Here is a 26,172-nt window from a genome sequence, read left to right on the forward strand (position 1 = left end):
CAGACCTGCAAAAAACTTTAAATTCAGAGCAGGGACATGGGCTCAAGTGCATTTCGGGTTTGTCCAACTCCACGTTACTAGTTAAATGGTGCATAATCTGGGCGCAAAGGGGTTGTATTTAGTATTTCCATCAATCATAGATGCCTTTTAGGCATAACATAAATTAGCGTGTTATCTCCTGTTCTTCCATAAAAGCCAGGTGCACCTGTACTTGGCGCATTGCTATTAACATTCAGCAAATTGGAGAGGCGCACTTTTATCTGCTGAAAGTAATGTAATAAGTAAGCAGCAAACATTGTTTAAGCAGCAAAACTAAAATCTATAGCTGTAAACTTGACAGAGGAAACAAAACTGAAGTTTGAGCTAATGAAATAATTTGATAGACCAGGATTTTGTTGGTCAGTGGTGCAATCGCTTTGTGCTGTCTCGAAACAGCAATATGCCTGATCACACCTCATTTTAAGACCTTACACATGGGCGCACAGATGGATGCAAAGACTACATAGTGTGGGTGCTGGCCATGAAAATAACAACTGCGTCAGTTGAAACTAGCAATGACAGTTGCACTGCGCTGGTGCATCATAGTTATCAGTACATCATCTGCCTGAAGGCATCATTTGCAAGTCATCAACATGAGCTTGCTATTTTTAATTCCTAATGGTGTTGAATTTTCTCCAGATAACTTTTGAACTGTGTTTGCAAAAGGAACAATATCCAGTGACATCCTGTCCCCATCGTACAATGTTACAGTATCATGGCTTTAGTTTTGCCTGTATGTGCGACACAATCTGGCGTGGAACAGACCTACATGATACATCCTTTTTCCATTTCGAAAAAAAACAAGGAGCCTTCTTGTTTCCAGTTAGTTTGTCTTTTAAAGCTGGAGCATTTTGGAAGTTGTATCCATGTTTACTTTCTCATCATAAAGAACCAGAGGAAGCAATTTGTCACTAAAAACCTAAAAGGGAGAAGTGGATACAAGGGTTATCAGCCAGAAGGTCAGCTTTACTCATCTGTTAGAAGCTGCAGTATCTGAAGGAGTGGAAAAGGAAGGAGGGATCTGGAGGAGGCAGGACATGCCTTTGTAGCCTGCTAGTGTTTTATGAAGGCCTGGCACTCCCCCAGTTGGCAGAGTCGGGCCATGACGTGGTTGGAACAAGCCTGGGTGCCCCTCCACAGGCCTCCCGTTGGCACCCTCTCTAACAGGCTGTGATTAGACACCTCAGAGAGGATTGAGAGGGGATAGACACGAAGAGAAAAGACAGACGTATGCTGTGAGAGGTGGATTGTTTACATTGTTAGCAGATGGTGGGAGGGGAGAAGAAGAGAAGGGAGGAAAAAGAAAGGAGGAGCAACATTGAGGAAGAGTGGGAGAGGAGGACAGGGCAGGAGGAGAGGGTGAATCTGAGGACAGCTGTGCAGACAGCCACACACTTTTGACTTTTGTTTGGGAGCGAGAGGTGAGTAAAAATGAATGAAATGATAGAAATCTAGTCAGAGTGAAATATTATGAGCTTGTGAGAAGTTATCTTCCTGTAATGTGAAGCTGGCAGCGGTGGTTTTGTGAACTCAGTGAACTCAGTGCACTCATGGGAGAGGAGGGAAAAAAGGAGTTTGCTCGTAACACGTTTGTTTGGCTGTATTAACAAGCACTGCCACTGATCAATGAACATGTAACCTCAAGCTTTTTAAACCTTTTAAACATTATGTAGGATTTATCCAATTTATTTAGGATCAATCAGGTATCTTGTTTTTCTGTAGCTTCACAGTGGCTTCCATATGAAAAGTCACAGTAGCCTGCAGACTGAGCTTTGCATTGATTGGTGTGCCCGTGTGTTTAATAAATACTGCCCCGCGGGCCAAGACCTGTGTAAATGAATGTGGCCACTCCTCTCGTAAACCTGTCCTCAGTTGATCCAGAATGAATCTGTGTGTGTGTGTGTGTGTGTGTGTGTGTGTGTGTGTGTGCGTGTGCGTGTGCGTGTGCACGCGCACAGGCTTGCAGGTGCATGTAAAGCCAGCTATTTCGTGCTATACTGTGGTTCCTTCCTGTATGGTGGTCAAACACATTCTTGAAATTTTGCCAGCTCTGTGTTGGCTTATTTGGTTATTTTAATGTCTTTAATCTAAGCCTCGCTCTAAATGATTTTACCATGTGAGTGCTCCCTCAGTGGTTCATGTGATTTCTGAAATGCTTCCTACAAGAAAGGAAGGGTGTGTGTTTGCGGGTGGGAGTGCAAGAGATACATTTTAAGACCATCCCACAGCTGTCAGCAGCTTACTTCTTTATTAGGGTTTATTCCTCTGGCTTTTGAGGTGTTCACATATTTCTTTTTTTTTTTAAATTCTAGCCAGCAGGGAGTTTAAAGTAGACCAAAAGAAAATCATCTTTGATTACTTTTGTTCTTTCTTTCAAAACAATTCATCCTTTTCCTTCACCTCTTGCCACAAATCTTTCAGTGCTTGTTTTTCCTCTGCTTCATCTTTTGTTGACTGTTATGGATCACAGCTTGTGCAGGTATTGCCTGTTTGATTTCACAGTACAATACTGGGCTGATTTGTGTTGTTTACAATAGTGATACATATTTTCTTGCTTACTTTGTTGTTTTGTGACCATGCAGATGGTTAGGCGTTATTTGCTCTGGTTTTTAGATATCAGTCCCAAGGATTAACCCTGACACCCTGTGCAACAAATGAAATTCCACTGACAGATTTCTCATAGCCTGAGCAATAAAAAATAAGAAATCCTAAGCTTAATGCATCCATTGGAGCTTAGTGGAAAATATGTTTCTTGTAATGTGTATGAACCAAGCTTTAATATTGCATGAGAAAATAGCATCATTAGCAGTGTCTTAGAGCAAGACAGCATATCAGGATTCATTTTTGTATCTTTTATTTTCCCCTCCTTTAATCTGACTACCATCAAGAGAAATCATATTGCAGTGAATTTCTCAAGACTCTCGTTCCATCCTTATTTATATGCAGAAAAAAACCCAGATTAAACCCCCTGAGTTCACTTCAAGGTTAAAATCCACAGAATGAGCAGTCTTCTGAAGCGAACTGGAGCATGCACTTCTTGATGTAACCTCTCACCCTCTTTCCTTCTCTGTGTAACCGCTCACTCTCTCACTGTGAAGCGCTCTACAGTCTGAGAGGTGCAGAAGTGGCATCCTCATGCTTATAACTGAGGAAGGAAGTTCAAGAGAGGAAAAGTGTCTCACTGCTGAAAATGTTTGACCTTCTCTGCTGCTGGGAGAAACTTGAGCTCAGGTGTTATGAGCGGCCTGGATTGAGTTTTTCATTAAATAATACCGAGGGATTTGGAATTTTTTCATGTTTAATGCTCCAGACCGTGAAAAACAAGTAATATGTTACTTGTTCAGCATTAAGGTATTTACAGCATACAGGAGTAATGGTAATACCTAATGAGCCATATAACACTGGGTGTGCAACATGTGTGTATGACATAACTCTTTTTTTTTTTTTTTTTCAAGATGTTAATTACATTTTTTTACTTAGCGAGTACAATAGTCATATAACAGGACGGTGTTATAGCATTTCCATATACACATAGTGATTTCAAAGTGGGAATGCACTATGCACCCCTGCATTTTCATCAGTAACAAACAAAACTAAGACTGACAAAAAAACATGATTGTGAATAAAAATCCACATAAATGTTTCTCTTGGTACAAAATCATGCTCAAGGTTTCAGTCTTCACGATTTAACACAGTATCAATAAACATAGGTGTCTTCTCCATTGAAAGACAGAAGGACATTTCTCTCAGTCATTGACCATTTGAGGTCTTGACATTTTTCCAACAAAGGTGTCAAGAACAGTGTGTTTACTTCTCTGTATATATGGTTTAAGTGGGTACACTCCCAAACTAAAAACCTATAGCACTGAATATCATTGAATAGCATTGAACTTTGACAGTGAGCTTGATCTACACTGCAGACTATACAACTACATCCAGTAACTACTATTATGGCAGAACTTTACTACCGGAAACTCTGGTCTGTTTTTGCAGCTTTGGTGTAAGAAATTGTGATGTTTATTACAGCTTCAGTAATATCTGCTGTCTTACGTTGGACACACAACATAAGACAGCTCACTCACAGAGCAGCTCCAGCCTCTGTCTTTGTCATTTGTGGCACAGCAGCCTTCAGTGTTAATGGGCTATTACTCGTGATGTGTAACCAATCAGATAATGCTGCAGGCGGGACACTGAGTGATGCTAGAGTGGTGACTGCAGACAGAGAGGCTGCATCAGAGCCAAAGTAGCACATTTTTCTATGAATTTATTATATTCTCAAAAAAAAAAAAAAAAGCAGTGATGATGGTTATGGACTCAGCACTGCAGTGCCATCACAGGATCACTGTATGCAGTAATGTAGTTATGGTTACAGCCCTAATTTAGCACAGGTTTGGAGACTGTGGACTAGAATCCCCCTTTCTGAATGATTGCTTCTCAAATGTATGGAATTTAAGAGGACTATAATTAGTTTGCGTCGTCAGTGATAATGTAAGAATTTGTGTGCGATAGTAACATATTGGGTTTGGGCCTTTTAATAGAGGCATTCTGCCATTCTTCAAGTGTAATCTGCACTTGTAAATCTTCCTTCCATACATTTAACTCATTCAGAGGGTTCTGTACAGCCTTAAAGCAGTAGGCCAAATGACATGCAGATTCCACCATTAGGGTCTAAAGTTATCTTGGAACGGCTAGTTGTCCTATACCTCCATCAGATCCACAAGACACAACATCATCAACACCCCAGATTGGGCTAAAGCAAGTAAGAGCCCAAAAATATTTTTTACATCATGCCAGGCATCATATTGGAAACACTGAGATTGGATGTTTGTTTTCAAAGTTTCTTAACACCTGCAGAGTACAAATACAAGTGAAGGAGTAACAGACTCTGTTTCAATCTCCAGCCACGATGGAGGAGTTTCACATGAGAAATAAAAACAGTGTTTCGACAAAACTTTTTTGTTGATTGGCTGCAGCTAGAGTCAAACAGGGACATTGTAGCCAACAGCGTAAACGCTTCTTGGATGTGTGTGCAGTCGGGTGCATGACTCATTCTGCTATGTGTTATGTGCTTGTTATGTGGCAAGTGCATGGTGTAGTTGATTTTGAATGAACCTGTTTCTCCTGTAACTCACCTCAAATAACCATATATGTAGTCTAGATTTCAGATTAAACACATGATAATAAATGAGAAAATAACTGTTCAGACTGATCAAGCATTATTACATTTCTTTATACCCCCTGTGATTAAGTGGGGAGCCTGGAGCTGTAATTGTTAATTAGTTATTTTTTGCTGTTATGACACAGAGTTTTACTCAACTTCCTTTTTTTATGTATCTGTTTGTCTTTGCCTATGCAGTAGTGTTGCCTAAGAGCCTTGGGGCACTGACAGAAGGGAGTGTGGAGAGCCCAGCCATGCACCCAACGCCCACAGTGGGCAAACCTCCAGGTCAGAGAGGACGCAAGCCAGGCCGCAGGAAAACCAAGGTGACAGGGCCCTGGAATCAGAAGGGCCCAGCGTTGGGACCACAGAGCATCCAGCCAAGCAAAGGCCTGGAGCCCATCAAGATCCCCAAGAAACGAGGGCCCAAGCCTGGCAGTAAGGTAGGTGTGAAGTGGCTCAGCGATACCATCAGGAACAGATGATTGCCTTAAACTGCAGGGTCAGTTCACCCAAACTACAATAAACAATTAATATTTTCTAAATTGCATCTAATGGTGTCATGCCATGGCAATAGTTTTTGGACTATTTCTTCAGTCTACAATGAAGAAATAAATCTGTGCATTATTAAGGAAAAAAAATAGAGAATTTATGAGCACCACTGACAAAATTTAATTCCAGTGTTTTGGGGTGTCGCCAGCTCATAGCCAGCTGTATGAAAACCAAACTGCTGTATCAACACTGCTTACTCTCATGGGCTTTGATGGCTAAAACATTTTGACCTTGTGTGACACCTTGATTTCTGTTGGAGGAGCCTTATCATTGGAAGGTATTCCAGCATGTAGAGTTACTCTGCCTGACACTTTGTCTCCTTTGCTCTTGGTTTGCAGTTGGGCTGGGCAAAGAGAGCTGGCTGGCTGGAAGATGCCATGGCTGGCCCAGGACGGCCAGTGACAGGCCCAGGGCGAACTAGGGGTAGACTGCCTGCCAACTGGACGCAGAGGATAGCTCTGCAGCAGGCTCAGACTTTAGAAGAACCTATCAAGATCCCAAAGAAAAGAGGACCCAAGCCTGGCAGCAAGGTAGACGTACAGAACATGCACATTAACACAGGCATCACTGAACCACACGATATCACATGATAGCAAATAACTTCTTGAGGATGGAATTATTTGGGTGTATTTTTGTATTTTATAAAACACATGATTCGTAATTTATCAGCATTTAAATTAGGGCCGTACCCGACTCAATTATGTCAGTTGAATTGGATTTTGCTCTTCAAATATTTGACTATTTGTTCAAACTCAACATGGAAAAACAAGACAATGCTCATGGGGATTTTTAGGGTGACAGTAACATTTACTTGATACAAAAAACAAGCAAAGTTGGCCCTCTGAGCTAATGTGTGCTAACTACGCTAACAACACATCACAAATGTGTAACGATTCTTGACAAAGTTAGATATCAAACAAAACCCAAACACTGTATCGTATTAAGTTGCTGTCAACTGTAAATTCATCACTTGTATGTAAAAAAAAGAAGATGGCAATATCTCAGAGCCTGACTGGGAAAAGCTTTTCTTCTTCCGGGCAGCTGCCTTAGTCTGACTCAGACTCACGTCGGGCCTGTGTCTGCAGCTGCCTCTACCTGAGAGCAGCATGAAAATAAGGAGCACTCTCTTTGCAGCAAAATAAGAGGAGCAAAACTTCCCCTACAGTACCCTGCACACTGACTGACAAAGAAGGACTGCTCATTTTGAAGAAACTCCGTTGACTGAAGGGTCTCTGACCGATGATTCATATTTTTGACTTTCATGGGGCAGCCCTAATTTCAATAGTCAGCAGTACATATTGTCCAGTGCCCACCTCCTTAACTTAGACAAGTTGTTTAGTCTGAAATTGGAACAATTAAAACATAAAACAAAAATAAAAATTTGGATGTTGCACCTATTGATAAACTTGTTGAATTTATCTCTGCTCTGCTAAGTCCTGCTCTGATCTTTGTTGTTACTACCTTTCTGACCAATTAGACTGGACAAACACCTCAGGAGGACATGTTATAAAAACACTAAGCACATTAAAAAGGGTCTATCTTTTAACATGCTGTGTATGTCTTTTGTTAACATTTATAAACAAATGCCATTCTGTTTGTTGATATTTTTGAAGTAAGGCAGATTGAGCTGGTTTCCATTTCAAAGGCAACAACAGTCCAAAAACACAGTGGTTGTCCACAACAAATGTTGTATGCTGGCAAGGCAGGTAGCTGCGCTCATCAGGTTCCAATAATGTACTGAGGAGAGATTAATGGAAATACTTGGCAGAGGCATGAATTTTCCTTTTGATCTTTGCTTTATTTTCCAGTATAACACCATGTTACAACTACAGAAAGGCACTTTGTTTTAAGAGTCTAAATAAGAATACTAAAATAATAGCATAAAAGACCTAATCCAGTCCCATATGTTGCTATATTATCAACTTTTCCTTTCAAATGTATGCACAGTAACAAACCAGTAAAGAGACAAATGCTGTAAAATGTCTGAATGTGTGTGTTTGTGTGCAGAGAAAACCACGCGTGGTACCTAATCCAGTCCCCACGTCTCCCACCAGCAGCACCCCAGAGCCCGACACCAGCACTGTGCCTCTGGATAATGCCACCATCCCCAACTCTGCACTACAGGCCCCCACAGGTACATGACGTGCACAAACCCTCAACCCCCCCAGCATCTGTCATGCTGTCACGAACACAGTCACCATGTTTTTTGCTGCATTGACAATCAGACCAAATTAGACAAATAAAGATTAATACACGCAAACAAGGTTTAGAATAACAGAATATATTGCTTTTTAAACCATGATAACATTTTGTTAATCAAATAAGTCACATCAATATTGACTCCTCTTCTTGCTGTTTCCCCCCCTAGTTTGTGTGTACCTAAATAAGTACGGCAAGGTGGGACCCCATCTGGACCAGCGGCGTATCCAGCAGCTCCCGGACCACTTTGGGCCAGGCCGGGCCTCATCGGTACTTCAGCAGTGTGTTCAGGCTTGTGTGGACTCCGCCCACAACCAGGGCACAGTCTTCTCCTGCCTCAAGTCTGGGCAAGGAGGCGAAGTCATTTCAGGTGGAGATTAAACTGACATTACTAAAAGGAGTCTGATTTCTCCCTCTGTCACACTCCTCCTCCTGAGAAGTCCTCATGAAACCGCATTTTAAGAGGCTCTTGCTTTATTGCTTCCTTGTTTACTGTGGCGATCACATCTTTGTTTAATTATCCTGCATTAGAGAAGAATGTTGTGCTGTTGTCAAAGAACTGCCACCAAAACACTACTAGACCATGTGGAGCACGTATTTCTTTTGTTGCATAAATATGCATAAAAACGTATAAAAGTAATGCTCACATCTTTTGATTTTTCTTCACGTAAAAACAAAGGGCTACACTAGATTTAACAGATTTTGATCCTCTGCCCTTTGACCCTGTTTCCCCTGTCTAGCCTACTTCGACCAACAGCAGCGCACCCTGACCTTGCCTACAGTCAGCAGTGTCACCTACGTCCTCCGCTTCTTGGAAAAACTCTGCCACAACCTTCACTGCGATCCTCTGTTTGGCAGCCAGCCTGTAGCCAGAGGAGGGCTGCACTACGATAGCCACACATACACTACAGGTCAGAGCTGCTGCACTGTGTGACTTCACGTCTATCTATCTCTATCACATCTATCTACATTGAAATAGCATGTGGTTAGTGTTAATGCCTTATTTGATATACAGTAGCTCTGTTAAGATTTGTATCCGTTAATGGAAACAAATCTGATAGCTGGGGTGTCACTTTTAAGGTTTTTTATTATAATAAGAACCAAAAGTTGACTTTACTTATTTTCCAGAGAGCATATTGCATGTGCACAGATGACCTAAGTTTCAGTTAACTTTGCTTAGGAAGCCCAACACCTTTTAACTGGTCACCAACTGGTTAAAATTTAAGGGAAACATTTTTTTTAAAAGCAAAATGAAATAAAATAGAAAAAGAGGCCTGTCCTTGTATCATTTAGCACCACATTTCAAAGTGCTATGTATTAGAGGTGGCAAAATCTCAATGTTTTGTGATGTAAAGGTTCTGCCTTTATTTTATTTTCTGTTGGCTTTGCTGATTCGCAGTCGGCTAGTCGCGTTAACATGTGAAAACATAGTGCCCACTGCTTACCCTTTGCTCTCTACGTGTTAGCTTATGTTAGTCTTGGCTGCTGAGCACTGTGCACCACCCACGTTGGGTGGGACCTAGCTATCCTGATCCATATTGGTGGGACTGTGTTACTGCATAAACACAGTGGCTGTACTCTGATTTCCATCCAGGTAGCCCTGCTGAGTAAGCAGCTTCTTTTTAAGCAGCCGAACACCTTAAGAATTGTTAACTATGTCAGCACCACTAGCTGTGCTGACACTGCTAGTGGCACTGTAGACCTGACAGTGATAGTTAAAAATGCTAAAGAAGGTTTGCTGCTTACATTTTAGGTTGAATATCTCACCAGGGGACCTGGAGGGGAAACTTGAGGATGACCAAAATCCTGCCACATGGTGTTACTGTATGAGCGGTGCCGCTAGCTAGCTCCCACCAGACCTGGGTGGTTCTTATTGCAGTAAACTGAAAAGTAACAAAATTAACATTTAGACTGATATGAGTAACTGGTCAAAAATATTCTCTGCTGTGAACTATTGACATACCTAATGTAAACATATTTCTTAAAGTTGACAAGAACATAAGAATAAAACAATACAGATTCTCTTAAAGTCTCATAGAACCAGCATTTGGGGCACCAGTATTGGTCCTCCCATTGTGTTTGTGTTTGGTTGTTCTTTAGAAGATAAAAACTCCTACAGCAAAAGAAAATCTTGTCTGCCTTACTCACGTGGAGATGTTGGCAGAAACCTTCTAAGAAGCAAATCTTGTAAATACTCGAGGGAGGTGCACTGTGGGCCTCCCCCGAGTATCTGCACAGTATGTTTTACACTGCTGTACAAAAGGCGAATAACTTGTACCATGTCTGCAGTTAAGATTTCTTGGGAACAAGATAAATCAGACATAAAAGAAATGTTGTTGGCTACCAAATATACAGACATTATTTTATCTTCTACTGACAACAAGGCTCCTTATTGGAGTGGAGTAGAAGAAGAAGCATGAAATACGACGTCCATCGCCGTGATGATCGTTTGTTGTGATCGTAACCTTTTCATTAATTCTTCAAGTCAAAACCTTCCGCTGTGATCATGTGGAGGGTTAAACGAGTAGTGTGTGATCTTGATGATGCATTTTAGCTCCCAAAAGTTATGAAGGAATGAATGATTAACTGACACAAACCAAGTTCGCTGTTTTTACAAGAGTACCTACTTGACAGGATCTATATTTGCGGTATTCAGTATGTAAAAAGTCTGTACAGCCATACATGACATACAGCCTGCTCCACGTATATGTAATGTCCTCACCTCTGACTGTATCACATGTGGCTCTTTCTTCCATCTGTGCTGGTTTTTAGAGAGGAGAAGTTTTGGAGACAGCCTAACGACGGGCCCGGGGCGAGGCACCAAGCGGTTCCTTCAGGACTACAACAGTCCACTGCCTCAGAAACTGTCCAAAATCCCCCGGCACTCCACCGATGGTATGTTAATTTTGTGACTGTCTTGTTTTTGTTTTTTTTTTGCTCTTTTTTCTAATCCACCATGGGCCTCGTGTCTAAACCTCAATAAATTCTAAAAATACACAATTTTCTGCTTGTTTATATTTAGACAGAGTCAGTGAGAAATCTTTGTGTTTCTCTCTGACTATGGATGTTTATTATTAGTAGTCAGACGGCAGTCATATCTGGAACAAAAACAATGTCAGGACCACACAGTTTGATTTTCTAACCAGTTTGGCCACCCCTAACAAATATACCGCATTAACACTTTGGATAGCCGCTTTTTCATATGAACTCTGTAGAGGAAGTTCCGGACATCAGTTTTTCTTACACATGCGTAGCACCCAACAGGAGATAGTCTTTGTCAGCCACGTCCTAACGTACTGGAAATACTTTGTTTGGTTTAGGCAGGGGTGGTGCCTGTGTAGGGCATGCAGGAGGCAGGACATGATGCAGATTACACCGCGGTCACATAGCCGGTTTGTAATGCAGAGTCTCTTGCCGTCTGTTTAACTATTCTGATTTCAGTTTCATCCCTTACCAACAAAATTTCCCAAAACTTGTCATCTTTCCATTTTTGTTCCCATCTTTGTGTAAATGAACCTTCTTCTTCACTCTGATTTTTTTTTTCTTGGTTTTGTGCGAGCCACATGATTTAAATGTCATCAACACACCCACTCACTCGCCGTAAACTCTATGGACAGTTACCGGCTCTGTCCACATATGGGCTCAATCTGACATTACAAGGCCTTTGTACTAAGGAGCTGACAGGATAAAGCCTGTTTAATGTCCCATGCAGCTGATTCGGACATTTGCGTTCTGATGTACAGCTCCTCCGGCTAATTTCCAGATAATTTCAGGTTTGCAGTGTATGGGTAAAAAGGGCTAGAGTTTGGCTTTAATTACAGTATTAGACAGTAATAAATGATTTCCCCTATATGTTGGAGGCTAAACTGTTTTGCACCACCACATTTGCACTAAAATATGGCAGGTGCCCAAATTTTTACCATACCCACTTTGTGCATTGTTGGATCATTGTTTATACTGCTCCTTGCTGGTAAATTTCAGATTTTTAAAAATGATTGTATCATATTTTTCTTTTTCTTCTTTGTGTGATAAAAAAATAACTTGCAGTCCAAGTAAATCAAAGGATTTCCCTGATTAAACAAGCCTCTCACTCGTGTATGTAGTATTTGTTTATATAATAAGTGGCTCTCAACTCAAATGCTGCACCACACTTTATGTAGGACATTTTACTCTAATAATCGACTGCTCTGAGTTGTCCAGTAAAGCCTTATGTAATCATGTAAAAGGAGGTAGTAAAACAGAAGAAGCTCTTGGCTCAGGAGTGAATCATATTAGTTCTGGGGCAGGAGGTTAATCATTTAATCATCTTTCAATTTCCTTATATTTTAATTAAGTTAATGGAATATTTGAAGAGATTTATGTAAAAGGGTAATATCCTCCTTAAAAGGGCCCTACACTTTTACAGAAGGCTCATGCACACTCAGATCACTAATACTTTCCCAGGGTTACAGCCATATCGCTGCAAAATGGAGACAATTCAGTCTGCATTCCTTTAGTTGCAGCATTTTAATCACTTTATATTTGTATGTACTTGATATATTTTCTCTTAGGCTGGTGGCCCCTTCTGTTATTAGGGCAATGTTTAAGCAGCCAAGTGTTTATGTAATCTCACTGCCGAGTCTTCTGTGTGCTTTGTCATCAGGTGAGTCCTTCGTGGAGAACAGTGTTGCCGCATCAGAGCACTTAAAGAAGAGCCCTCTCTCTCCAAACTCTTCGGTACAAACTCCCAACCTGAGGTCTCCCTCCAAGCTGCTGCATCACAACAACTCCACAGGTAGGAAGACACCCTAGTTGGGTTTCCATCCAAATGTAGTGCAAATTTGTACCACATTTTCACAAAAACAGCTAAAGAAAACGAGTGTTTATGCTTTTTTTAACACCCACTTCTCCCATGCAAATATTGGAAGTTGGTTCAGGGAGACAAGCAGTAGGTGGTGCTAATGCTCCAGTCAGTTGCCACTGCAGGAGAGGGCGCAGCTAGATGATATGATAAATAGATTGCTAGTCAGAGCTTGAAAGAAGCAAAAAAAGACTTTTGAACAACTAATATTCCAGCCATGTGCTCTTGGAAGAGTTCTGATAACAGCCCTGTGCGCATAAATAAGGATGTTAAAATTGTTAAAATTATGGGATGTCATGATAACATTTCTATACTTAAGTACTACTCTAAGTACTATTTTAATGCTCCTAAGTGGATGATCAGACTAAAAACAGCAACAAACCAATACGACATTTAAGATGTCGCATTGGTTTTTATGTTTTGCATCAGGTAACGGTGAAACAATGAAAAATGATGAAAAAGTCCACCAAATCCAATGTCAGTTTCATCTTTCATGGTGAAGATCTCGAGGTTAACTGTACATCACAAAGTAATAGACCAGGACTTTGTGCTTGCTCATGTTTTATTGGCCACGAGCACTTTGATGGATGACGACTCTACATTTATTTGTTGGAGCCCTCTGCACTGGCACATCGATTGCACCTCCGGAAAAAGACCCTATTCAAATGCATGAGGGGGCTGCATTTTTTCCATGCAGTGCTGTAGTCTGTCTGAACACAGCCTAACTCCTTATCAGAAGAATCCCACTGACTCAACAGTAAGTAGGCTTTAACTATACACTTTTTAAGGGTGATTATGGTGTAGTTGAACATCTGTGTCACATGTTACTGTTGGTGAATAATAGGCATAACATTCTGTTTGCTGCTAGAGTTTTATCATTACAAGAAAAGTAACATTTCTAGATTTAAAGCTTTCAAACTTCTTACTGTTGGAATTACTTAGGGTATGTAACGGAGCCGAAATAGTCTGTAACAGTAGTTTGTTCTGTTAATACAACATACTGTCATGGAAGCGTTCAGATATGCAAGTCGGCATATGTAGTCCCCCCCTCATGTTTCCTTAGCAGCCAGGGGTCTAAGTCATCCGCTTTCTCAGAGTCAGTAAGCTTTAGTTGCTTTGTTGAAAAAGATAATGCAGGTTCTCAAACTCCACACAGAGAGCACTGACTGGCAAATATCTGATATATTTGACAGGTTAAAGTTGCACAAGGACAGCTCCAACTGCTGAAATTTGATCAACATGTTGTAATTTTCTGAATTGTATTTTGGTATTGCAAACTAAAATGTATCATAGCAATCATAGCTTTATCAATTATGACTGTCATGGATTTGAGTTTGTGGTTTGCACTCTCAGGCAGTTTCAGGGAGAGCCCAAGGCCGAGTGGACAGGACCCCAACCTGTGGACAGTGGAAGATGTCATGCAGTATATCAGAGATATCGACCCAGTGCTGGCACCACATGCTGACCTTTTTAGAAAACACGTATGTATTCTTAAAATAACAGCAATGGTTCTCTTAAAAAAAAAAACTACTCTGATTTAGGAAATAAACATGTTTCTTCTCTTTTTAGATTACACTTGACATCATTTTCTGTGTAGTACATTTGTAAAGTTTAACATGGTGTTTTGCTTTACACAACAATTCTTTCAATTTCTTCCTTTTGCTACAGGAAATTGACGGCAAAGCACTTTTGTTGCTGCGCAGTGACATGATGATGAAATACATGGGCTTGAAGCTTGGTCCCGCCCTCAAACTCACCTTCCACATCGACAAGCTCAAACGGGCTTGAAAAGGTCAGCTGACTAGCCGCAGCCTTCCAAAGGATTAACAGCATCTCTCTGTTATTGGATCAGTATATCAGGCACTGCATATTGGACATATACTGGCCGTTTACATGTAGCGACTTCCATCAGACCACCATATCTGGTATTACATACCCTGTCCCAGCCTCATCCAATGAGGAATGTTTATTTTGTGTAGCACAATCCAGCCTTAAGGCAGCATGGAATACGTAGGATCACCCACATGTCCGTCATCTGTTTCGCATTTTCAGTATAACTTGAAGAGTCATATGTGGCCATCTTAACTGTAAAAGGCTTTTTTGGCCTGCTTTTGTTATGTTACATTTATTCTGTACATTTCATATTTTGTACTTTATGGATATATTGACTTGTATTTTTGCCTTTTTGACAGTTTGTGTGGGATATACTAAAAGAACCCTAAAGGAAGCAAAGAATACACTATGTTCATCCCAATAGTTGGGACTGCTTCTGGTTAACGTCTCGGTTTGAGGCATGATTTTGCAACTACGACGAAATTAATTATGATTAAAAACATGTTTATGGAAAGAAACAAAAAACACTTTATTCTGAAAATACTGCCATGAGGAAATCTGTTTGTTTATCCTTATTCTGGATGTTGTTTACAATGCCTTGTCTTGTCTTTGTTATTTGTACTTTTTTAATTTTTATACTATATTATTAGATTTCCTACATGGAGAGCCCTATCATACTTAACAACAATTTGTTCAATAAATATATAATAATTCAACTGTTGGTTCAGCGCTTTTTGTTCTGCAGTGTCAACCTTGCCACTTGTGATTACATATTTACAATCTTGGGTTTATACTACAGTTTGTCGAATATATTTTAATTTGCACAATATCCGTGTCTCTAACCGGCTACAGGCTGTCGCTGTAAATACACCAGTCAGCCACAGTATTAAAACCACAGATGGGTGAAGTGAATGATGTTATCATGTACTTTCTCATGGCAATGCCCAGTGGCAGTCTGATCCATGGTTGGGCCTTTGACCTGTTGATTCATGAACATAGGACCTCTGGTTTTGTCCTGTTGTGTCAGGCACCAGAGTGCTGTCAGTGGATCCTTTGAGTCCTGTTGGTTGTGAGGTGGGGGACCAGCATGTCCCACAGATGATTGGTCATATTGAAATCTGGGAAATTTGGAGGCTAAGTTGACACCTTAAGCTCTTAGTCTCATTTCTTGAGTCATTCCTGATCAGTTTTTTCAGAGAGACAAGGTGCGTTTTCCTGTTGGGGGGCAGTACTGTTGCGATGAGGGGGTATATTCGGTCTGCAACCACATTTGGGTGGGTGAGTCTGGCTGTGGTTCAGGAGGTAAAGCGGATCATCCACTGGCTGAAAGACTGGCGGTTTGATCCTGGAAGTATCCTTGATTCTGAGCCCCATATTGCTCCTGATGGCTGCTCCATCTTTATGTGAGTGCATGTGAATGGTTACTGAGTTACTGGTTACCTTATATGGTAGCCTCAGCCACCACTGTGTAAATGCGAGAGTGAATGTGTAAATGTGATGTTTTGTAAAAGTACCTTGAGTGGTCGGAAGACTAGAAAGGTGCTATACGACAGCAGGTTCATTACCTTAACCATCTACATGAATGCCAGGACCCGAGGTTTCCCAGCAGAAAATTACACTCTAATAAGATGATCATTCACCTGTCAGTGGTTTTTCTGTTTTAAAGAATATATTTAGTCCCATTTACTGTTGTTTTTTCTATTTTATTTACAGTAGTTGACCAACAGGGGGCAGCACGGCCTCGTCTACTTTTTTGCATTCACGTCTCCTTGCTGTTTCTCCTTGGGCCTCTCTGACATATACTGCCATGGGTGGCCATATCTCCATCTGGTATAGTCAGCATGATAATCTCTGTGATATTTTTATACCACATAAAGATTTCATCATGTAGCTGTTATTATTGTGTTGCTCCAGTGTCTCTCCTGTATTGCTGCGCAGTTATTTAATGCATTGTCCAATATGTAAATACTCTCTCTGCTATGATAATGTCAACCTATTGTTCACGCTGCTTCTGGTAAATATTGCTGTCATTGTTTCTGTCAGTACATGAGTGGGCTATTAGGCTTGTGGGCGAAAAAAATACTTTGTGTCTACTGAAACAACTCAGCACAAGGCAGAAAATCTTAACCACATCCTCCCAGTGAAAACAGGAAAACATATCATGTAAGGTTGAAAACAGTGACCAAACCCACTGACTCTAACTGACATGGATGAGTATGAATGCATTTCTCTGTGTGTGAGCATATGACACATACTCACAATCTGCACTGTGTGTTATGCTCAGGCACATGTGACAAGCTCCGAGCTCGTGGCTGATGCCTGTGCTTGTTGATGTATAATAGTAGCCAAAGTGTTGTGCATGAAGCCAGCGCTATTTATAGAAATAACAGCTCCTTGTGCTGCATATTGTGTTTGTGAAGGTTGTGAAGCGAGTTTGTACTTTGTGCCTAACGCTACAGTATGATTTTATCAGGCATCATTCTTGTGCTGCTGATAGGGCAGCAGGTCTTTAAGTGTCGAAGTGAATATTTAACATGACAGACTGGGTTGTCTGAAAAAATATAAGCAAGAAAGGTTATCTTTATTGTTATGACATAAGGGGGTATGCAGTACTTTGGGGGAATTCTGCCTCTGATATTTACCAACAATGCTGTGCAGCGCACCTGAGTCATCCAGTTTCTTTGCCTCAACAGTCATGCACCATATAGAGCAGCGAAACCATTTCAGTATGCATGAAAGGAAGTTTTGCGGGCTTGCAGATCAGTCATAACTGAGAAAAAAAACGGCTTTCACAGGTCTTCAAGTGACAAAATATAGCATGGAAATACCATATTCTCTGCAGAACCAGACGGGCATGTTGCAGACAAGTGCAGGCCAGGCGAGGGAAACAACACAAAATCAAGGTGCTCAGACCACCACGCTCTCTCCAGCTGATACCAGTATTCCCAGCATGCCTTTGGGCTGACAGTTAAGGCGCTTTAGGGTGGGGGTCCTGCTGGCCCCAGGAGCCTGTGTGTCTGTGAAACTCTCAGCTATTAAAGAATGTACTTGAATTTGTTTGTCAGGTTGATCTTTAAAATCTGTTTTCCAGATTGTGCAGTGAGTTCAATTCACAAGTCTTCTGCAGTACAAGACACTTTTGTCTGTTATTTGATAGACATAGAGCAAAAACTCCACCACTAATGCCGCACTGGTATATGGGACTAGAAGACCTAAGATACCCATTGGTACGCCTTGCTAGTTTATCAGGAAGGGGTTTACATAATGCTCCAAAGTTAGGCTACACTTTTGGTAATGTAAAGATTGGCATGGCCATTTTTACAGGGCTCCCTTCACCTCTCATTTTAAAATACCCGAATGAAAATGAAATGGGTTTGTTTATTTAATGCTAGTCCCATGCAGTGTTTTGCATGCAGTACAAATGTGTTATTTTTTGCCTTTAGTGGTTGATTATTTCTGTATACTGGGGGCCCTAAACAGTCTTGGAATTGCATGAATTGGGTATTACTGGAAAGCTCAGACCCTTTTGGATTCAGTGAGCCCAGTGTATTCGTGTATGATGATGTTCGCCTCCATAGCAGTCACTTTATTGAAGTGAGAATTTTTTTTTTAAACTGACATCACCCTATGCCCTATAGTGACCTCTAGGATAATCACAGCCTTGTGAAACTTTACAGCCACAAACTAGAGACCTCGAGTATTCAGAGGATTTATGGCTTTATTAGGTATTTTGACAAAAAGGGGAGTTTTCATCAGTTTCCAGAATAGAAGTGCTCGCCATCCAGTTTCCTAAAAATTACACATTAAAGCATGGTGTTCTCTGTGGTGTTCCTCGAGGTCTTTGTATCTTAATGTGGCATTTTAGATGTTTTTTCCATTCTCAAGTGATCAAAAATGTTAAAAGTTATTTTAGAATTTATGTAACAAATTGATTCAACATAAAAATTGCTGCAACAACCTATGAGTCATAACTGAGCATGTAATTGATCATGTGCTTTCATCATTCATATTTTAAGCTCCAATACACTTTAAACGTTAAAAGTTTGAATAGGCACCCAATCAGAACACAGTTTTCATTTCATATATATTACTATAAAAACTTGAAACAGTGCTGAGCTGCTCCTCAAATTAATCTTTGGATTTCCTGCTTTCAGATGTATATTACCTCTAACGTTGCATTTAATGTTGACCTGCTGATCCGCTGCACCCCTTAAATAAAAAAATGGGATAGGGTGGTTAATTCAGTCGCATCCCTGTAATGGACCCACTATAGTTTGCATATTGCCCAAACTGGTCCACAGATGATGCCGTCAACCTGACACTGCAGTCCATCCTACAACATTGACGACGATCTTGAGTCCAAATATGCCTATGCAAGAATTCTGTTCATCGATTTCAGGTCCACTTTCTGTACTGTCAACCTGCTCAAGCTGTTCAGGAAACTCTACGCCATGAGCATTAACATCTCACTATGCCTCATGATTTAGGAGGATTTAGTGGCATCTTGAGGTCAGGATAGCAGAATGTAACCAGCTAAAAACTTCCCCTGGCTAGAATTCCTCCTTCATTGTTCAAGAGATTTATACCAGAAGCTGAATTATCCACAGAGGTCCAACATGGTGGACTTCACAGACGATGACCTGCTCCCAAACATCCATATTAAATAAGCTGTATTCCATTTCTGCCGTATCCCCCTGAATCCTGCACACTGGACCTTTAAACAAAAAAAAGTTTGCTGTGACAGCCATGTCTAGTTAAGAATTTTTCTACAAATCACCTTCCATAATTGAGGCTGCTGACCTGCTTCACTTGCTTGTCGACAGTGACTTTTGATTGGGAGATAATATCTGCTAAGAGCAATGTCTTGACAGCCCTCACCCCAACACGCTCACCCTGTCAGCCTTGTTCCTGCAGATGGTGTGGGCCGGCTAATGTCAGGAGTTTCCTACAAGGAAAATGTTGGTCACACGGTAATGAGCATCCAAAAAGAGCATGGATCACACATAAACATAAAAAAATAACAAATACACAGGTGGTTATGGCATGCATATGATTCTCCCTGGCATTAAGACATTTATATTACAATACATGGATATTTCCGCAGCAGGATAACACTCGTAAAGCCTCACAAGAACTGCTCTCTTGTATTAATTCCACCCCCAGCCTATAGCCTATGTCTCTGGTAGCATGTGCTTGCCACTGTAGCCAGATTAGCACGCCGGCTTAAAGCCCTGCTCACAAAGACACTGTGTACAGAACATAGCCCGTGCTAATACTGTTTCCCTCTATTCTAACCTATGAACCTGTAACTCTCCTGGGCAGCCTGCAGAATTTTCTTGCTCACATTTAACAAGTCATATAAAATTGCCAGTACAGAGGGTGAACCCGAAATGTGAACTCCTGAAAAAGCTTTGCAACCAAATAATACCTTTGTGAACTGTATAATGCTGTCACATTCACCTATTATTTTGTACAGTAAAGTGTCATGACAGGAAATCTTGCTGACACACTGTCAACAAAGATTTTAAGCTTCAAAGGGGTAATATTTGCTTCTGTTTTGGATTGTATGACATTGCATGTGTTACTGTTAAATGTTAGCATTCCCTTGTAGTATGTCAGATTCTGACACATTGAAGTACAAACCAGAGCAGTTTGAGAGGTAATTAAAGCTTATTCTTGTTGCTGAATCAGTTTGGATTACATGATAAAACTCACTTTATTTAGTAATGCATGCAGTTAAAAATAAAACTTTAAGACAGAATTCTCACAGATCCTTAAAATATCTTAATAGGTATTACATTAAATCATCTATAAGTAAGGCCTTAATTGGTATTAAAATGTCTTAAATCTGTCTTTTAAAAGTCTTAAACATGCTAAGACACTAGAGGTAGGATTTTATTAATCAACTTTTTTTCATGATATCACATAGTAAAATTTGTAAAATAATTGGTAATATCTATTTTATTTAAATTATTTGTCAAATTTAATGTAATGCAGATCAGTGCAGAAGAGACAAAAACACTCATTCATTTACAAAATGCAACCAAATGAAAAATGAACTTGCTTTTTTCAAGAAATGGACACTTTCATGATAAACATAAGTTAATTTTTTCCACTGTAAAAAGTTTTTTTTTTAAAAAAATCAGCATTTGAGGTTAATCTAACTTTTTGATCAAAGTCATATCTTATATTGAAGTAAACATTTGGGCAAGATTTTTCTGAAAAAGTAAATCATTTTTTTTCCCCACAATTTCAGTTATTGTGATATTGATCTTAAGTTTCACTCTGGGTGGCATTAAATACATCTTAAATTTAACTTGCCTTAAGATAAAGAAATTTCAAAAGACTAAAATAACATTTTAACAGGGGATGTTACCAGTTCACCTCTATGTGCTGACACTGAGGTTAACTTTCTGCCACTGTTGTGAAACCACAGCTCTGCTCAGTTTGGCTCAACTGTGTAAATCACACGACCCTTAAATATTTACCACCTTTAGACATTGTTGGGACTCCTCGATGTGTTTGAGCCAGTTTCGACGGAGAAGTGTCAGCTGTGTGCAGAAAAATAAATTATTTACACCCCCTCCTTCTACTTCAAAGAGCTGGCAAACCATTCAGCCCCAGATTTGGGGAGGGGGGTCGGAGGAGGAGTCGCTAGTCACTAGGCAACCTCTGTATCACCTGCCCCGACATGCCAAAATCAGCAACTTACCTCTGGAGGCTGCGTTCACAAGATACAGGGCTGCATTTAAAAGCCTCCACAGCAGGATTCGTATGGAAAACAAAACAATTACTGAGACACAGCTAAACTATGCGGCTCTGGGAGAGAAAGTGTGATGTGATTATATTGCTTTTTCCCTTGTGTGCTAAAGAGGAAGGGTTTAGTTGCTTAGAAGATGCTGAGCTTTACTAAAAAAAAAAAAAAAGCTCAGAAGCAGAATCTAACAGTGCAACAACTGATGTTTTCCACAGAAAACCTGTTGAATAGAAATATCTGTGAAATGTTTGTGTTTTTAAGACGCATGAGGAAGCAAGAGCAGGGTGCCAATAAGACTGCATGTCAGGTGGAGATGCAGGGTGACTGTTCAGCTAGAAAATCAGGAAGTTCGGCTTAAGCAACATGTCCACTGGATGAACCCTGCCCTGAGGGATCTGCTGTTTATTTACTCCCTGCCAGCACACAATTGTACACCACTACACACAGCCACACACACACACACACACACACACACACACACAAGGTTAACACAAAACATGCCAAAAACCTCCAACCTTTCTTGTGAAAGCAGACAAGTTCAAACATGTGCCCCCTTCACACAATATTCACATGCAGAGATAGAGACATGCCCCTTGTTGTCAATAAATAACTCATCCTCTCATCTGGGAAACTCAAGTTTTCTTCTCACTTTGTTTCTCACTTTCAGTGTGTATTTCATTCTTTGCTTTACAGTTATTCACACTGAGGGATTCTTGACATGACATTATAGAGGTACTGCTCAGTTTGGCCGTCCGGTTTCGAAATAACACATTTCCAGTGCAGCTTAATGAAAGGTCCAGTGTGTAGGATGTAGAGGCATATATTGACAGAAATGGAATTTAATAAGTATGTTTTCTATAGTGTGTAGTCACCTGAAAATAAGAGTCGTCATTAGAATAAGATGTTTATATCTACATAGGGAGCGAGTCCTTGTCATGATGGAGGTCACCATGTTGCATTGCACCATTTGTATGTGAAACTGCTTTATTCATGGTTTACCAGTTTGTTTTGGAGAGGAATAAACCTCTGCTCCCAGTTAAAAACATTCTAAACATCTAGATCTTAAGTTATCAGAGAAAAACGTTGAGCACACATGACAGGTGCAGGGTTAGCCACCCATCTGTGGCATGCCAAACAGCGTCAGAAAAACACAGATTTGTAACATGGAACTGCTTAATTCTGTGTTTTTACTGACATATATCACTAGGTCTGTTGAGGAGGAGACCTCTGTGGATAATTTGGCTCACATTAAAGACCTCCTGAACGTCTGGATCACACATTAAGTTTAAAAGAGACAAGTTTGATTAAAAATATGCAAATGCTGATCAAGGAGGCATCTGCAATGAGCCTCACAAAGTATGAGAAACTGATTTGCAATGTGAAACTGCTTTATCTAGTGTTTTTTACTAGTTTAAATTATCTGGTTTGTTTGTTTGTTTTGGAGAGGAAGAGACCTCCGTGGATAATTCGGCTCATGCTAAAAACCTCCTGAACAGTAACCACTGACAGAATTCTGACATCGAAAAGTTTCAGATGTGTTAGCTGCCACTAAATCCCCCTAAAATCTTACACACAGCTCCTCAAAGTAATATTATATGGATATTCTTTAACTCCGCCATAATCAACCAACATACTGTCACTGTAATGATCACAATGACCAGAGATGAGATGTAAACCCTTTATCATCTTCCCCTGGCTCCACACTGATATTGAGGTATCCCTGTTAGCTTGTTTGATCAGGTTGTGTGCTGATGCTGTGAGTGTGTGTGTGCATGTGAAGACCTGGCCATGCGTGACAGCAGCAAATGACCACCTATCCATCATTGCCGCTACGGCACGAGATTACCACAAGCACAGGCTTGGCACCAGCTGAACCAAAGCCTGGACACTCGACTGTGCTCAATGCATAGATACATACAGCTCATATACAGATATGTGGCAGCGGAGAGGAATTTTATCTGGATTGTATTTAGCATACCTCGCATGAAGGCTGTAAAATGGAATCATAAACCTGTTGTGGGAAAACCCAGCTAAAAAAATCCCCAAAGACAAAAAAAAAATCCCACCACCTAATTTCTATTTAAGTGGAGTGATCCTTACATTTTCTTTCCCCCTTTCTTATGCCTCTTTCACTTTGCCTTTCTGCCTCTCTATCAGAATGTGGCTTTTGGTTTCTGACTTAAATTGAGAAACCGGCAGACTGCCACAGGAAGACAACAGCGTTGTATTGAGCAGTTGCTGTGGGTGGGCTGAAAACGAGAGAGCAAGAAAAACAGAAGTAACTGTAAACGTCTCTGAGTGTCCCACCCTGCTTAGCATGCGTCTAGACGGACCTCTGTGAGGCAGGCGGCAGTCATAACAAGGGATTGGGAGAGCAAACAGGGCTGTTTAGCGTAGTTAACAATTCGTCTATGGACTCACAATCAAGAAACAAAAACCTCTGCATTTAATTGAGCTAAACAAGGAGCTCACAGTGTAGCATACAATTATGAGATATACGAGGAGACAGAGCTCTGACAGTGTGCCAACATGCCCCATGTGCCACACACCAGAAGACCATCTCACCAGATTGGCACTGGGCAAGGGACCTGCAACCGTTACTAAGCACTGTGCCAAGGCTGTTGGCCTACTTATGGGCCATTCTCTTGACAGCGCAAAGCCAAGAAAACCAACACACATACATACACACCCTTAAGCGAGTCTCTGTTACTTGAAACAAGCCCACATTCAAGCCAGGATATTTCAGTTTGGATCATCCCTGATACCGGGTTTCAAATTAAGCTCACCGGCCTTTAACACAATTGGACAAATGAGAGCAGATGAGGCAGCTTTAAGAGCAGAGTTGAGTCAAAAATTGAGCAATCAGCAAACACTATTCCTGGTTGCGAACCACAGTGCTCTCATTTTCCCCGTTACTCACTAAAGATGCCTTTGTTGACAATGTGAAAAGGCTCAGCGCGGTGATGACATTCCCAACATGACCTCAATCAAGCGTTTTCATAGCCCGCAGGCACAAAACAATCCAGCAAACTCAGCCACCACAGAGAATCTCTTTACCCTTATTTCATAATGAATGCAATTATATGAGGAAAATTGTTTTACTCCTCCAACTGGCTGTGGCTTACACTGGAGAGGGGTTGTACTGGATTTGCATAAGTCATTTGTTATTATTTAGAAGCAATAGTTTCTCTGACCAGCCAGTGGAAAAGCTGGGAAAAGCAGTGCTGTCTTTGAGTCAGAGCTTATGAGCTTTAAGTCAGTTAAACCCCCATCAAGGTAAGCATTCCTTGGTCAGTTTCACCTCCCCCAACCACACACAAACTTGCATTAGTTTGCACACAGAAAAGTAACAAATGTTTGTGGTGCTGTGGAGGAGTCAGTGTTATTCAAATGCAGCTATAGGAAGACCAACAACATTTGAATGAGTATCTTGCTATGATGAGAACCACCTCTAATGTCAATACATGGCAGTTGCTTGCACCAAGAAACAATGATGACTCGTGAATCACATTTTCACTCCCTGAGATGTCACATCAGATGTACTCTAAAAGATCCCAGCTGGCCACCGATGTAGTTGGATATTGTCATTTGGTTGAATTTAAGTTGTGTTATGTCAGATGACCAAAGTTCTGTGTCAGGACGGTGTCTAATGCCAAGATCAATATGACATAAAATACTGACAAAAGATGACATTGATATTTTGTTGGGTTAGTTTGTCCCTTTGGAGTCGGATTTTGGAATCATCAGTTAGAGACCCCTCAGGCGACTGAGATTGCTTCAAGTTGTTATTGGGGTTTTTTTTTTTTTTTGCTAGTTTTGGTCCCCACATTTTGCTGCGGAGTGAATGCTCTTGACTTTGACAATACTCTTTGAGATATGGAGTTGTGTACATGCTGCGGCTGCACAGAGGAAGACACTCTGCATTGTAAGACTCTGTGTTGACATTATCTTCTCTCTTCTGCTTAGAAGTGGTGAAATTACAGCTCACAGCAGCTTAAAACAATACAGTCTCTGGCTTTTGTTTGATATTTAGTGTCTGCTGCTTACGACATCTCAGGAATGGCACTGTCACACTACCCACTAAGTCCAGTTAAATCTTTAAAACTTGACATGAAGAAGAAAAAAAGAATCATTGAATATTTGTATTGAACTGCTGAATCTGATTCGGCTGACATAATTCCAAGTCTGGTAAGCCCTAGTTTAAGTTGTGTTATTAAGTAACCAAAATCAAATGTCTCACGCCAACCAAAGTCATCTTGATGTGGAATAACTTCATTTATTTGTGAGGTTTTAGAGAACAAAACCCAACATCTGCAAAACGTCATAATGGTAACGTCCACACAACATTAAATTCTAATGGCGTTAGACATTTAACATATTGTCCACCAAATGTTATTTCAACCAAAATTTGATGTCTGTCTGATATTACAGTCCCAATGTTTTTCTGTTTCCTTAATGTCCATTGCCAGCTGGGATTAAACAGCTCCTCTTTTGCTAAGCAGCAGAGAAACATGTCACTATCCCCGCATGCCAATGATGTTCCTATCAGTGACACCAGTGGCATTATTAGCGATGAAAATTTGAAATGAAGACAATGATCAAATACTGAAAACACAGGAGACTTGGAGTATATATCCTTTTCAAAAAGAATAAATATTGCATCTGTTTAAATGTTTCCAGCAGACTGAAAAAAAGAACTGAGGTTTCTCTTCACCCGCAGGTTAACCTAAGCACTCAGCTTGCTCTCCACCGCCCGGGGGGAAGAACTGCGCAATGAATGGAAAGCAGGCCACA

The 26,172-nt window shown here is 40.7% G+C and overlaps 1 protein-coding gene across 3 annotated transcripts in view; it reads left to right on the forward strand.

The window, feature by feature from the left end:
- LOC121945922 (polycomb protein SCMH1) overlaps positions 1-15,337 on the forward strand; it is a 73,410-nt gene extending 58,073 nt beyond the window's left edge. For all 3 annotated transcript variants that reach the window (XM_042490293.1, XM_042490292.1, XM_042490294.1), the window contains 9 exons: positions 5,396-5,640; positions 6,088-6,279; positions 7,757-7,883; positions 8,118-8,318; positions 8,689-8,859; positions 10,721-10,843; positions 12,591-12,722; positions 14,142-14,269; positions 14,457-15,337. In XM_042490293.1, the coding sequence (XP_042346227.1) occupies positions 5,396-5,640; positions 6,088-6,279; positions 7,757-7,883; positions 8,118-8,318; positions 8,689-8,859; positions 10,721-10,843; positions 12,591-12,722; positions 14,142-14,269; positions 14,457-14,576 (1,439 nt within the window). In that variant the 3' untranslated portion in view covers positions 14,577-15,337. The remainder of the gene's footprint in view (positions 1-5,395; positions 5,641-6,087; positions 6,280-7,756; positions 7,884-8,117; positions 8,319-8,688; positions 8,860-10,720; positions 10,844-12,590; positions 12,723-14,141; positions 14,270-14,456) is intronic.
- Positions 15,338-26,172: the final 10,835 nt, after the last annotated feature.

This window comes from Plectropomus leopardus, chromosome 7 (assembly GCF_008729295.1).
Source record: "Plectropomus leopardus isolate mb chromosome 7, YSFRI_Pleo_2.0, whole genome shotgun sequence".
NCBI classification, from domain to species: domain Eukaryota; kingdom Metazoa; phylum Chordata; class Actinopteri; order Perciformes; family Serranidae; genus Plectropomus; species Plectropomus leopardus.